Consider the following 13,892-nt stretch of genomic DNA (forward strand, 5'->3'; position numbering starts at 1 on the left):
GCCCGAGCCCGCGGAGGGCGCAGGGCGGCGCAGGCGGCGCGGGCGGGAGAGGATGCGGGGCCGCCGCCGCGTCTGAGCCCCGAGCGCCCCGGGAGCCGCTGCGGCCGGGCCGCGCCATGGGGAAGGAGCAGGAGCTGGTGCAGGCGGTGAAGGCGGAGGACGTGGGGACCGCGCAGAGGCTGCTGCAGAGGCCGCGGCCCGGGAAGGCCAGTGAGTGCGGGGGGCGCGGGCGCGGGCGCGGGGCGCGGGCGGGGGGCGCGGGCGGGTGGGGCCCTCGCCGCCCCGGCGCCGCGCGGGGAGGGGGCGCCGTGGGTCCCCGGGGGCGGGGCGGGGCCGGCGTCGTCCAGACCCCCGGTCTGCACCCCTCCGTGCCCCGGAGGAGGGGCGGTCCCGGGTCCCCCGCGGGCGCCGGCGGCCCCCGCCTCCCCAGCGGGCCCTGGGCTTTCGCATCCCTCCTCCCGGCTGCCCCCCTCCTTTCTCGGGCTGCGGGCCGAAGGCTGGAGGTCTCTGCTGGGCCCTTTAAAGGGCGAGGCGGATCCCCCCTACTGTGGGGCGAGCGGGGGCCGTCCCGGAGGGGCGGCGGGGCGCTGGCCACCCGGCCAGACCCCCTCCCCACCCCGTGTTTAATAACAGGCTTCGTAGGGGGCAGGACCACGTCGGGGGTGTGGCTGCCCGGGCATGGCTGGTGGGGGCCATTTACTGGCGAGGAGCAGACGCCCAAGGTCGCCCAGCCCGGGGCAGGCAAGACTCCGGCTGGGGTAGGAGGGGGATGGCGGGGGGGGGGGGGTGGCAGGGGCTGCAGGCTAGCTGCTCAGGCCAGACCCTGGCCGCGCCTGCGGGAAGAGGGGGCCGCAGGGGAGTGGGGGCCCCCAGCATCATCCCTAGCTTGGTCTGTGGAGGCCCCAGGGAAAGGCTGGGAGCTTGGAGCCCTGATCCCCGCTCTCATCCCGGCTCATCCTGGAGCCTCCCCGGAGGCTGCTGGAGATGGATGGATGGGCGTGTGGACTAGCCGCGTGTGCGGCTGCGCACGTATGACCGTGTCAGTGTGTCAGGGCACCTGTGCAGACACGGGCAGGGCCAGGGCTCCGCAGGTCAGCACTGTGGATCTAGGTGCCCTCGCTCCCTACCTACCACAGACTACCTCTGAGCCCCATGGGGAGGTTTGGGGGGGGGGAGGACTCTTTCTCCAGGGCCGTGCTAAGTAAGACCTGGCACTGCAGGGAGGGTAGGCTCCAGAGACACCTCTCCCCCTCCCCCTCCCCCCTCAAGCAGCCCTACCGGGCTAGCTCTGTCCACTTTGTGCAGTCAGAGGGGTGGGCACAGGTGTCTCCCAGACCCACGGGCCAGCCGGAATTCCACAGCCCGCAGCAGCTGGTCAGAAGGCTCTTCTCACCAGGGCTGCGTTGGGGTCTCGGGTCTTGAGAAAGGGAGGGCTTCCAGGGAGAGGCAGGCAGACCAAGGCCGGGCACAGGCTTCCACCTAGTGGCTGTGAAGTCTCTAGACACCCACAGCTGACTGCAGGGGCTCAGTCTTCTCATCCACAGGATGGGCCTCGGGTGGTCTCCACCTCATTACTGTATCAGGACAGTGAGAAAGTGCTTGTAAACACAATTCCCTAAGGGGATATTCAGTTTGGGGAGGGAGGGTTCCCCCTCCCTTCTGTTCTGCTACCCTGGGGAAGGGGGGCAGTCTTTCATCTCTCCCTGGAACTCTACCTCCACCCTTGCCTTACTCGGCCTCTGGGGCAGGAGAGACACCTGTGCCGGCCCCTGTGCCTGTACCATCTGACTCACAGGGGCGGGAGTAATACATCAGTTGGAGAAATCCCTCCATGAATTAGCTCGGTTGTCATGGCAACGCTGGCCTGCTTTGGAGTAAGATGTATTTTGATTCAGCAAAGTACAGCTGGAGTTTGGGCCACAAGGTTGGAGGTGTCCAGCAGTGTCCTCTAGAGCCCCCTCGGGCGCCTTCCCAGCACAGAGGTGCTCCCAGGGCCCTTTACCTTGAGCTCATTCCTGTGCCCCAGCCCCATCCCTCCACTTGGTGCTTGCTGTCACCCCTGGCTGTCAGCCCCGCCCCCTCTCTGTGCAGGGGCCTCCCCTCACACGTGCACACACACATAGCAGCTCTCCTTGAAGAGAAGGAGAGAGGGCTCTAGAGGGAAAATGTCGGCAGGGGCTGCCCTTCTTCTGGGGAGGGAGCTCTGCCGTTTTCTCAGCCCCAGCCTCTTCCCAGGCAGGCTTGAGGGGGAATTCTGTGAACACCCCAGACCAGTGCCTGCCTGCTAAGAATTCCCTGCTAGTCTGAGTCTGGATGTGACCCCGAAGGTGGGGTGGTATCAGGAATACAATAAGCGAGGATCCCAAGAAATGGGGCATGTTGGAGTATCAGGTTTGTGCACCAGCTGACATCAAATCCATAGACCTTTGACCTCCTAGAAAGAGAAAGGGCCCCCTAAGGCCTTCGGCTTGGTCCCCACTCCCACCTCCTTATCCCCGCAGCCCTTTGCAGTAATGCCCTGCTCCTGCTTCACTCAGAGAACCAGTCTCTCTCTGGAAAAGCCATCTCTCTCAGTGGACCAGCCTCCCAGCCTGCTTTCACTGCATCCTCTGCAGGGCCCTGAGGCCTGGGGCCACTCAGTGTCTTAGGCAGGTCATCTTAGCAGGGGGACTTCCTCACACAGGGCCGGCTCCCTTCCTGATGGAGGCTCCGCCTCACTGGTATCTGTCTTTCTAGGCCTCCACCCTCAAAGCTCCTCTGAAGTCCTAGTCACTGAACCCAAGAGCAAGTGGGCTTGGCCCTGTGGTCCCCTCCTGCGGCCTGGAGGCTCATGTGGAAGCTGGGGGCGGGGGGCAAGGAAGTTTTGGAGATCAGAACAGGCTACATTGGGGTTGAGAAGAGGAGGGTAGAACATTCCAAGTGACAGGGTTTCTAGCAGAACCCTGGAAGGGGTGACGGGACTGTGGCAGGCCCAGCCACACAGTTTGCAGTCCCTCCTGCAAAATGAAATGCTGTGCCCTTATCCAAACATTAGGAATTTTCTGACTGCGCAGGTTACTTGCCCATAAAGTCGGCCCTGCTGGTGGACAGTGCGTGGAATATCAATGGATACCAGCTAAGCACCTTACAGGTGGCAGGCCCTGTGTTAGCCACTGCAGGGACGGCCAGGAGCCAAGTCAAGAAGGCCTCATCTTCCTAGAGTGTCTAGTTCAGTGAGAAAGTGGACAGGAGACACATTAATAAGCAGATGTGATGCCGGGAGTGGTAGGGAAGGTGAGGTAGGAAACAGGGGGAGGGGGGAGGAGGCCTTGCTGAACAGCCATAGCTGGACTGAGTGTGAAGAGCACCTGGGGAGGGGGTCGTGTAGATCACTAAACATAGTCCACACCCAGAGACAGGTGTGCACAAGGATCCAGTGGCTGAGTGGGCTGTTGGAGGAGCCTGGAGGAAGGCCATGGGTCGAGATGGGGATGGTCAGGATGAAGGCCACCAGCCTGGCTTTGAGTGGAGCTGGAGCAGGAGCAGGGCAACACTGCAAAGGTCTGGGGAGATGAGGAGGTGTGAGTGAGGACCATGCCATAGGCCCCAGGGCACCCTTTCTCTCTCCTTTCTTTTTTCATTTTCATTTTCTTTCTTTCTTTTTTTTTTCTGGTTGTGGGGTTGATCTCTGGGCCTGGGTGCTGTCCTTGAGCTCTTCAGCTCAAGGCTAGTGCTCTACCACTTGAGCCACAGCACCACTTCCTGTTTTTTAGTGGTTAATTGGAGATTTAGAGTCTCATGGGCTTTCCTGTCCCAGCTGGCTTTGAACCGTGATCCTCAGATCTCAGCCTTCTGTGTAGCTAGGATTACAGGTTTGAGTCATCGGCGCCTGGTGGGTCACTTTGTCTTTCTAGGAAGTTACCACACAGTGGGCCGGGGGTAGGAACTCTGATTTGTGTCCTAATAGTGTGCCAATTAGAGGGCACCAGGGTGGACTGTGAGCACAGAGAAGGAATAGTGATGTGGATGGGGCAGCCCTTGCAGCATGGTGTGGCATGAAGGAGCTAAGCATGTGAGCAAATTTCCAGGCAGAGTCAACAAGTTCTACCTGAGGACGCAGTTCAGGTGTGGAGAAAGGCACCTAGGGCTGACTCCCAGGCTTTGCCACTAACTGTGAGGGACACCCAGCAGCAATGTCCATGGAGAGGAAGGGCTGGGAGGTGAAGGCACTTCTGCTTGCACAGAAGAGATGGTCATGCCATTGTGACATGGGACCCCCAGCTAGCTGGCACTGGCTGGGCTCTTGTTTCCAGCTCAGGGCAGAGGCCCATGGCCAAAGCTCCAGAGCTCAGGCTTGGGGTAAGGCAAAGATGTGAATTCAGGTCCCATTGACTTGATAGGTTTCAGAGGTCATTAGGAGACCTGCACTTTGCCCAGTGGCCAAGGCCAAGCTGAAGCAGAGCTGTGCACCAGCCCTCTGTGACTCGACTTGCTTGGCTCCCCTGCCCTTGAGCCCCTGCCCCCACCCCTGTCCTGGGCCTGGACAAAGGGGCTTCTGTCTTCAGCCCCTCTCACAGAATGACTGACCCACAAATGGGTTATGTAACCACGGCCCAGACGAGCAGGGGGGTTGGCAGGAGTCCGGGTGGACTAGAGCCACAGGGGAGCTATTGGTGGGCTCCTTTCCTCTGGCAGACGGCTGGGCAGACGGGGGTGGGGCGTGACCCAGGAGGAAACTCCTGCTCCAAAGGGAAAGCATGGCCCCCAGGCTCTGGGTGCTGTACCTGGGCTCTAAGCATGGCCCTGGTGGCCATGTACATGGGAGCACTCTGAGGCTCTGCCTGCCTCCCTTTTCCACTGACCAGGACTGGCAGTGGGGGGCTGTACCATGGAGATACAGCTCTTTCCCCAGAGATACCCCATTTCCAGGCATTCCAGCCTCCTTGGCCACCCCCGGCCCCATCTGGGTCCTTCTGAGAGACAGATGGGGCTGGCTCTCTCCCTCCTACCAATGGTAGGTGTTTAGCCAGTATCCCCAAGGAGGGAGCGCATGTGCACATGTGTGTGCATGGCCTGTCCTCAGGTGCAGAGGCCAGCTCCTGTGGGGACCACGCATGGTCCCAGTGCATCCACCCCAGTGCACGGGAGAGTTGGCACCTGAAGCTGAGCGCAGGCAGCTGATCTGTGTTATAGACCAGGAACCTGGCTCCCCGCCTGCTGGGGTGCTTTCCACCACCTTCCCCTGCTCTTACTCTGCCTGGAGGTTCTGGGCAGAGCCTCCTCTCACTGTATGTCCCTCCTCCCCCAGAGCTTCTGGGCTCCACCAAGAAGATCAATGTCAACTTCCAGGATCCAGATGGGTGAGTTCTCAGCTGGGGTGGTGGCAGCCTTCATGGGGTAGATGTCCGCTGGGGAAGGCCAGGTGTGGCATACCCATTCCTAGACCCATCCTTTATCACCTAGCTTCTCGGCCCTGCACCACGCGGCCCTGAATGGCAACACTGAGTTGATCACCCTGCTGCTGGAGGCTCAGGCTGCTGTGGACATCAAGGACAACAAAGGCAAGCCTGGTCTGGGGCCATGAAGCCAGGGGTAGGTGCCCAAGGTCAGGAGCCAAGCCCTCTGCCTGGACAGCCCCTTGCTGAGCTCTCTGCCCCAGGTTTGGGACTGGGTCAGGGAGAACCATATAGAATCACTGTCCTTAGGTGAGGGTTGGGCTCAGAGTCAGAGTTAGTTCCCACTGTCCCTGCCTGTCTCCAGGCATGCGGCCACTGCACTATGCAGCCTGGCAGGGCCGCAAGGAGCCCATGAAGCTGGTCCTGAAGGCAGGCTCGGCGGTGAACGTCCCATCCGACGAGGGTCACATCCCCCTGCACCTGGCGGCCCAGCACGGTCACTATGATGTGGTGAGGCCTCGTGGTGGGGAGGGCAGAGGACGGGCTGGCCATGCCCAGGGTTGACCACACCCTGCACCCGCAGTCGGAGATGCTTCTGCAGCACCAGTCCAACCCCTGCATGGTAGACAACTCTGGGAAGACGCCCCTGGACCTGGCCTGTGAGTTTGGCCGTGTCGGGGTAAGTCTCTCCTGGGAACTGGGCTGGATTCCACCTACTCATCCTCCTTGCTCAGGGTGGGGTAGGGGGCAGCTCCACATGAGGGCCCCCCACCACGACTCGTTCTTCAAGGTTGTTCAGCTGCTCCTAAGCAGCAACATGTGTGCGGCCTTGCTGGAACCCCGGCCGGGGGATGCCACCGACCCCAATGGTACCAGCCCCCTGCACCTGGCAGCCAAGAATGGGCACATTGACATCATCAGGTATGGCAGGGTGGGGCGGGGCTCTTGGGAAGCCCCAAGATGTGGTCAGACACCCCCTTCCCCAGTTCCAGCTTCCCAGGTGAGGAGTGACCTATATGGGGTGGGGGACGGGGCCTCTGTCGCTTGTCAGCCAGGGTAACCTGGCAGAGGCATTTCTCCACACCTCAGTTTCCCCAACCATAAGATAAGTTCCTCCACCGGGATTGGACAAAGGGTTAGCCAAGGACAGGCCTTTGGCAAGTGCTTGGTAAACCTCAGATACTGTGTGTGCCGGTGAGGCACCTGGGAATTGAAGCCTGGCTCAGATGATTGGGAAAGCCCTGTTTAGGATCCCTACCTTCCTCCCAGACTCCTGCTCCAGGCTGGCATCGACATCAACCGCCAGACCAAGTCCGGCACAGCCCTGCACGAGGCCGCACTCTGCGGGAAGACAGAGGTGGTTCGGCTGCTGTTGGATGTGAGTCTGGGGCTGGGAGGGGCTGGGGCCAGATGGGAGGGCCCAGGTCCCTGACAGCATCTCCACTTGGCCAATGCAGAGCGGGATCAATGCCCAGGTGAGGAACACCTACAGCCAGACGGCCCTGGACATCGTGCACCAGTTCACCACCTCCCAGGCCAGCAAGGAGATCAAGCAGCTGCTACGAGGTGGGCCCGGGTGGGGCCTGGGTCTGGGGTGGGGCCTGGGTCTGGGGGAAGCCTGGGCAGGCAGCTTGCAGGACTGGGGGTCCACCTCCTGTGTCCCCAGAGGCCTCGGCAGCCCTGCAGGTCCGGGCAACCAAGGATTACTGCAACAATTATGACCTGACCAGCCTCAACGTGAAGGCTGGGGACATCATCACAGTGAGGACAGCCCCTGGGCCCCTGGGTGCTGGGGGAGGAGGGGTTCTCCAGGCATGCTCCTGCACATCACCCTCCCCTAGCAGCTGGGATGGGGCGCTGGGTAGCAGGCCCCGCCTGGAACCTCTTCCTCAGTGTGTTCCCCCACCTGTGTGGCCAGGTCCTTGAACAGCATCCAGACGGCCGGTGGAAAGGCTGTATCCATGACAACCGGACAGGCAATGACCGGGTGGGATACTTTCCATCCTCCCTGGGCGAGGCCATTGTCAAACGAGCAGGCAAGTTCCACTCGCCCCAGAGGGAAGCCGACGGGGGCCACTCTGCTGGAGTGGAGAGCCAGCCAGTACCTTGGTACACTGGAGGCAGAGGTCACGACCTCGCTGTTGCCAGGCTGGGGTTCTGTTGGCTGGCTCGCGTCAGAGCCCCCTGTCTCTTCCTGTGCCACTGGCACAACCTGCCTGCCGTAGCCCAGTTCTCAGGCTGTCTCTAGGGACACATGGGGACCCAGACAGACATGAGTTATGCTTTTGGGGAGCCTGCCCTGGAATGGGAGGGGGCAGACAGTGACAGAAGCATGGGAGACAACCTGCCAACCAGCAGCACAGTGAGGCCTGCTTTAGGTAGGGGGCCCAGCCTAGGGCAGAGCAGGCCCGGCAGTCAGCACCACACATGCAGAGGCACTGGGACACAATGGAGCTTGTCACCTCAAGGGACAGAAGGCCAGTATGGTGGGAGCAGAGTGGACGGGCAGGACGGCCAGGTGGGGAAGCCCCATGGCTTGGCTTCAGGATGCTTAGGGGCTCTGTTTACCTTTTTACAGAGGCCACTGAGACTGAAAGGGGTTAGCCATGGTCACCTAGGTCCTGGGCCAGGAATCAAGTCTCAGGCACCTGGCACAGAGGTTACAGCCTGTAGCAGTCCTCAGCCCCTTTGCCCGCAGGACAAACCCTGGGTCAACTCAGTCACTCTCTCCTGGTCTCCTGAGGGTCTCTCAGCTCCCTTGGAGAGCCAGTGCAGGAAGAGGCTGTGACACCTCTAGAGGTGTTGGTGTGCCTCTGCTGGGCCCTTCTTGCCTCTGGCTCCGCATGGGCAGCCCAGGGCTCAGGGAGGCTGTGCTCGGCCTGCAGGTTCCCGAGCAGGCAGTGAGCCAAGCCCACCCCAGGGAGGCAGTGCGGCGGGGCCCTCTGCGCCCCCAGAGGAGATCTGGGTGCTGAGGAAGCCTTTTGCAGGTAGGCCAGGGGCCTCCAGATTACTGGGGTGGTAGCACTTGTGCCAGGCACCACTGTGGGGCTCAGGCAGTGGCCAGCGTCGGCCTCACGCGCCTCCTTCCGCTGGCAGGTGGAGACCGCAGTGGCAGCTTGAGCAGCGGGACTGGTGGCCGGAGCAGCGGGGGCCACGCCCTGCATGCAGGCTCGGAAGGCGTTAAGGTCAGCGGGGTGGAGACTGGGACCGGGTAGCCAGGGTGGCCAGCCTGGAGCAGTGCCAGTGAGCAGCGTGTCTGGGTTGCAGCTCCTGGCCACGGTGCTTTCCCAGAAGTCTGTCTCTGAGTCCAGTCCGGGGGACAGCCCTGTCAAGCCTTCTGAGGGTTCCGCAGGTAAAAGCAAGCACCCAGAGGCCCTGGCATGACAGAGGTCGCCCTTGCATAGTCCGTGCCCTGCCACCCCCTCTCATCAGCAGGTGCTGGCAGGTCCCAGCCTTCAGCAGCCCATGCTGGGCAGCTCTACGGGGAACAGCCAGCAAAGAAACTGGACGCAGCTTCCGAGGGCAAGGTACAGGGCCCCGCGGGCTCCCAGGGTGGGGTGGGGACTGACGGTACGACGGGAACCCCGGCAGCCTGCCCAGCCTGGCCACGGCAGCTGCCAGGAGCCTGGACAGGTCACACCCTGTCCTTCTGTCCGTCTGTCCGTGTGTGCAGCTGTGTGTGCACACAGATGTAGAGGTGTTTGTTGTCTGTCATGTAGGCTGTGAGCTAGTTGTGTGCACACTTGAGTGTGGAGGATGACATGTTTTGTGTGTGTGTGTGTGAATGGTGTAATTGTGAGCCAGGCACCCGTGCGTGTGGCTAGGCAGATGGAAGGGGATGGGTGTGGCATGTGCGTACGTGTGTGTGCGCGTGCATGTGTGCAGTGGGTTGCGTGTACATGCACCTGTGTGCTGGGAGGTGTGAGCTGCTGGCTGAGTCTTGTACAGCAGAGGAGGCGAGGCCCCGCCTGTGGCACAGAGTCCACTTTCTAGGAAGTTGGGGGCACAGCGCTGAGCACAGCCCAGCCTGGAGCCCTTTTCCCCAGAGCCCTCTCCACCTGCCTCCCAAGATGGTGGTGGGAGTGCCTCCTGGTGCAGCATGGGGAAGGTCGGGCTGGGCAGCTGTGCCACGAACAACAACTGGACTTTCCTGGTGGAGCTCACAGAAGAAGGCTTGGAGGATCACAGACCGCCATGGTCAGGCTTGCCAGAGCCTGGCTGCACAGGTGGATCAAGGATGGAGGACCAAGCGCTCCTGCCCGCCAGCTAAACAGAAGGAGGTGCTGAGGAGGCTGGGTGTGGCCCGGCAGGCGGCTGCAGCCCTGGTGCCTTGTGTCTTCCAGAGTGCTGAGGCAGTCAGCCAGTGGCTCGCCACGTTCCAGCTGCAGCTCTATGCTCCCAACTTCACCAGTGCCGGCTATGACCTGCCCACCATCAGCCGCATGACCCCGGAGGTGAGCTTGCTGCACGCCAGCCACCACCTGCCTCCTCCAAAGATGAGCCCCTGCCTTTTGCTAATGGGCCTCCTCTCCGCCCAGGACCTCACGGCCATTGGTGTCACCAAACCAGGCCACCGGAAGAAGATCACGGCCGAGATCAGCGGCCTGAGCATCCCTGACTGGCTGCCTGAGCATAAACCCGTAAGGCTCCCTGCACTCTGGTGGCTGAGCCAGGACCAGCAGGCAGACAGACAGACAACAGACAGGCTGTCTCCCTGATTCTAGCGCTCCCCTCCCCTCTGGGGCCTCAGGGATTGGAGAATGGAGGATGGTCAGCTGGCAGGGAGCCACCCGGAGAGCCTGCGTGCCGGTCATGGGCACAGGAGCCTGCCCCTTAGGCAGGGGCAGGGCTAACACTGGGGGCTGTCAGGCTGCAAAGAGCCTGAAGCCAGGAGTATCCTTTCTACACTCAGGCAGACTCCCCATGGCACTGCCCACCATGCCCACACAGACTGCAGAGGGTCACGAACGATGCTGGCCACACAGCCTGTGTGAGAACCTCGGGCTAGTTCACGCGGGGTGTCCAGAGAGGAGGCGCGCACAGGGTCCTCCGTGCGTGCTGCCTGTGCTAGCAGCTCACAGTCTGGTTTCTGGTGGTACGTGCACAGACTGCGACCTGTGCTGTATGAACGGGTAGGTGCCTGGAAGGGGTTGGGGGGGCGACTTCTAGGCCCCTCAGCCTGACACTAGCACATAGAGTCAGTGCTCTCATGCATCTGTGGGAGAGAGGGGCTGCTGGCTGCCCATCCCCCTTCCCCTGGGCTCTGGCTCTTTTGATGCCTGCACTAGTCTACCCTGCCTTGCCCATCTGGTCAGTAGATCTGGGGCCTCCTGGAGCAAGCCTGGGCCCTCTGCGCCTCGCCTCACTCTGTCACTGGCATGAATGAGGATGCTGAGTGTGGGCGCATGGGTGGCATTGACTGGGTACTCAGGAGGTGACTGAGCTACTCTGAATGAAGACCATGTGGAGTGTGTGTGTGGTGTGTATGCCTGCACGCGCGCGCGCTATGGCTGTGTGGGGCGTGTGTTAGGTGCATGGCCATGTGTCTGATGTAGACAGGGAAGCTGTGAGCTTGGTGCAGGTGGCTAGAAGCAGGGTGTGTGCAGATACTCGTATCCAGCGTGACACCACTGTGTGTTGATGTCCTGGGTGTGTGGGTGTGTCTCAGGGCACTGTCTGTGGCCTCCTGGCCAGATCAGGAAATCCTTGCTTTTACTTAAAACTGTCCTGCGCCTAGGTCCCTGTGTGTGTTTGCGTGTGTTGGTGCGTACCAGTGCCCAGTGGGGATGCTGGGGTGCTGGCCTGGGGTCCTGTGGAGGCTGTGCCCATGCTGCCTTTCAGTACCGACACCTCAGGCCTGTCTGTCTGTCCTTCTCTCTGTTGTGCACTGCTGGCCTAGTGCCCCTTCCTCTAACAGCTCCCGAGGTGGGCAGGGTGTGAGCGGCTAGCTCCGGCTGCCCCTCGATGTCCATGCTCCATAGGCTAACCTGGCCGTGTGGCTGTCCATGATCGGCCTGGCCCAGTACTACAAGGTGCTGGTGGACAACGGCTATGAGAACATCGACTTCATCACTGACATCACCTGGGAGGACCTGCAGGAGATCGGCATCACCAAGCTGGGTGAGGGCCCATCCCCTGACCCCATGCCCAGCCCCCCGACCTCCTGGTTCTCCTGACCTGCCCCCACGCCCCACTCAGGGCACCAGAAGAAGCTGATGCTGGCAGTGAGGAAACTGGCTGAGCTGCAGAAAGCCGAATATGCCAAGTATGAGGGGGGACCCCTGCGCCGGAAGGCACCCCAGTCACTTGGAACCATGGCTATTGAGTCGCCACCCCCACCCGAGCCTGCCCCAGCTGACTGCCAGTCTCCTAAGATGACCACCTTCCAGGACAGTGAGCTCAGTGGCGAGCTGCAGGCCGCCATGACCGGCCCAGCAGAGGGAGGCACGGCCGCTGCCGAGAAGCCCTCCAACCATCTTCCCCCCACCCCCAGGGCATCTGGGCGGCAGGAGCCCAGCCTAGGGGGGCGGGCTCGGCACATGAGCAGCTCTCAGGAGCTGCTGGGTGATGGCCCCCCTGGGCCCAGCAGCCCCATGTCGCGAAGCCAGGAGTACCTGCTGGATGAGGGGCCAGCCCCTGGCACGCCGCCCAAGGAGGTCCGGCCAGGTCGCCATGGCCACAGCATCAAGAGGGCCAGTGTGCCCCCAGTGCCTGGCAAACCACGGCAGGTCCTCCCACAGGGTGCCAGCCACTTCACACCCCCACAGACACCCACCAAAGCCCGGCCAGGCTCCCCTCAAGCCCTCGGGGGACCTCATGGCCCAGCCACAGCCAAGGTGAAGCCCACCCCACAGCTGCTGCCACCAGCAGAGCGGCCTGCGTCACCTCGCTCCCTGCCTCAGTCGCCAACACATCGTGGCTTTGCCTACGTCCTGCCCCAGCCCGTGGAGAGTGAGACGGCACCAGCGGCACCAGGGCCTGCACCCCCACCAGTGCCAGCAGCTGTGCCCACTCTTTGCCTGCCCCCGGACGCTGATGTGGAGCCTGGGCGCCCCAAGAAGCGAGCTCACAGCCTGAATCGTTACACGGCGTCTGACAGCGAGCCTGAGCGAGACGAGCTGCTGGTGCCCGCCGCCTCAGGGCCCTATGCCACAGTCCAGCGGCGTGTGGGCCGTAGCCACTCCGTAAGGGTACCTGCTGCTAATGACAAGAATGTCAACCGCAGCCAGTCTTTCGCAGTGCGGCCTCGCAAGAAGGGACCCCCACCACCCCCGCCCAAGCGCTCCAGCTCTGCCATGGCCAGTGCCAACATGGCCGATGAGCCAGCTCCAGATGCTGAGGCTGAAGACAACAGGCTGGGTGTCCGGGCTCAGCGCAGGCGGGCTAGTGACCTTGCAGGCAGTGTGGACACAGGCAGTGCTGGCAGCGTGAAGAGCATCGCAGCCATGCTCGAGCTGTCTTCCATTGGGGGAGGGGGCCGGGGGGCTCGCCGGCCCCCCGAGGGCCACCCCACACCTCGTCCTGCCAGTCCAGAGCCTGGCCGGGTGGCCACAGTGCTGGCCTCAGTGAAGCACAAAGAGGCCATTGGGCTGGATGGTGAGGTGGTGAACCGGCGCCGCACTCTTAGTGGGCCTGTCACTGGACTTTTGGCTGCTGCCCGCAGGGGGCCTGGAGAACCAGCAGAACAGGGCCACTTTGTGGAGGATGGGGCAGCCAGGCAGCGGCCTCGAGGTCCAGCCAAGGCGGAGGCGAGTGTAGAAGGCCCACCCCTTGCCAGGGTGGAGGCCAGTGCCACGCTCAAGAGGCGCATCCGGGCCAAGCAGAGCCAGCAGGAGAATGTCAAGTTCATCCTGACGGAGTCTGATACAGTTAAGCGAAGGCCCAAGGCCAAAGAGCGGGAGGCTGGGCCTGAGCCACCCCCGCCGCTGTCTGTGTACCAGAATGGCACAGCCACTATGCGCCGCAGACCCACCTCAGAGCAGGCTGGAACCCCGGAGTTGCCCCCACCACCCCCACCTGCTGAGCCACCACCCATCGACTTGGTGCACCTGCCCCCTCTGCCCCTGCCTGATGGCGATGCCCGGAAGCCGGCAAAGCCACCTGTGTCTCCCAAACCTGTCCTGGCTCAGCCTGTGCCCAAGATCCAGGGCTCACCCACTCCTGCCTCTAAGAAGGTGCCGCTGCCAGGCCCTGGCAGCCCAGGTATGTTGTATGGGGAAGAGGGAAACCACCCTGACACACCACCCCAATCTTTGTTGGTGGGGTGAGGTGGGAATAGCTATCCATTGTGGGGTAATTCTGTGCCAGCCCTGAAGTGAGAGCCAAGAGCACAAGGCCCTTCTCTCACTAAGCCAACAAGGCACATTAAGCCTGTGCATGCTGGCACTAATGTGGGGAAGCCCTGGGAGTCTCGAGAATGACCTAGGTGCAGGTAAGGTGAGAGGAGTGCAGGCATGGGGCGGGTGCAGGAGCAGGTAAGGGAATGGGACAGGTGGAGGGGCCTCAGGGCATCCCGAT

The 13,892-nt window shown here is 62.2% G+C and overlaps 1 protein-coding gene across 4 annotated transcripts in view; it reads left to right on the plus strand.

The window, feature by feature from the left end:
- Positions 1-13,892, plus strand: part of Caskin1 (CASK interacting protein 1) — a 16,362-nt gene continuing 2,470 nt past the window's right edge. The window contains exons 1-18 of one of the 4 annotated variants that reach the window (XM_048331916.1): positions 1-210; positions 5,288-5,339; positions 5,443-5,540; positions 5,740-5,885; positions 5,959-6,054; positions 6,166-6,296; positions 6,645-6,753; positions 6,833-6,941; positions 7,042-7,136; positions 7,294-7,411; positions 8,261-8,362; positions 8,472-8,560; positions 8,643-8,727; positions 8,811-8,902; positions 9,719-9,829; positions 9,914-10,015; positions 11,357-11,495; positions 11,574-13,577. In XM_048331916.1, coding sequence (XP_048187873.1) covers positions 117-210; positions 5,288-5,339; positions 5,443-5,540; positions 5,740-5,885; positions 5,959-6,054; positions 6,166-6,296; positions 6,645-6,753; positions 6,833-6,941; positions 7,042-7,136; positions 7,294-7,411; positions 8,261-8,362; positions 8,472-8,560; positions 8,643-8,727; positions 8,811-8,902; positions 9,719-9,829; positions 9,914-10,015; positions 11,357-11,495; positions 11,574-13,577 — 3,772 coding nt within the window. In that variant the 5' untranslated portion in view covers positions 1-116. Of the gene's footprint in view, positions 211-5,287; positions 5,340-5,422; positions 5,572-5,739; positions 5,886-5,958; positions 6,055-6,165; positions 6,297-6,644; positions 6,754-6,832; positions 6,942-7,041; positions 7,137-7,293; positions 7,412-8,260; positions 8,363-8,471; positions 8,561-8,642; positions 8,728-8,807; positions 8,903-9,718; positions 9,830-9,913; positions 10,016-11,356; positions 11,496-11,573; positions 13,578-13,892 lie in introns of those variants that run through there. The other 3 variants (XM_048331915.1, XM_048331918.1, XM_048331917.1) reach the window with 3 other exon arrangements.

Source organism: Perognathus longimembris, chromosome 23, assembly GCF_023159225.1.
Source record: "Perognathus longimembris pacificus isolate PPM17 chromosome 23, ASM2315922v1, whole genome shotgun sequence".
NCBI classification, from domain to species: Eukaryota; Metazoa; Chordata; class Mammalia; order Rodentia; family Heteromyidae; genus Perognathus; species Perognathus longimembris.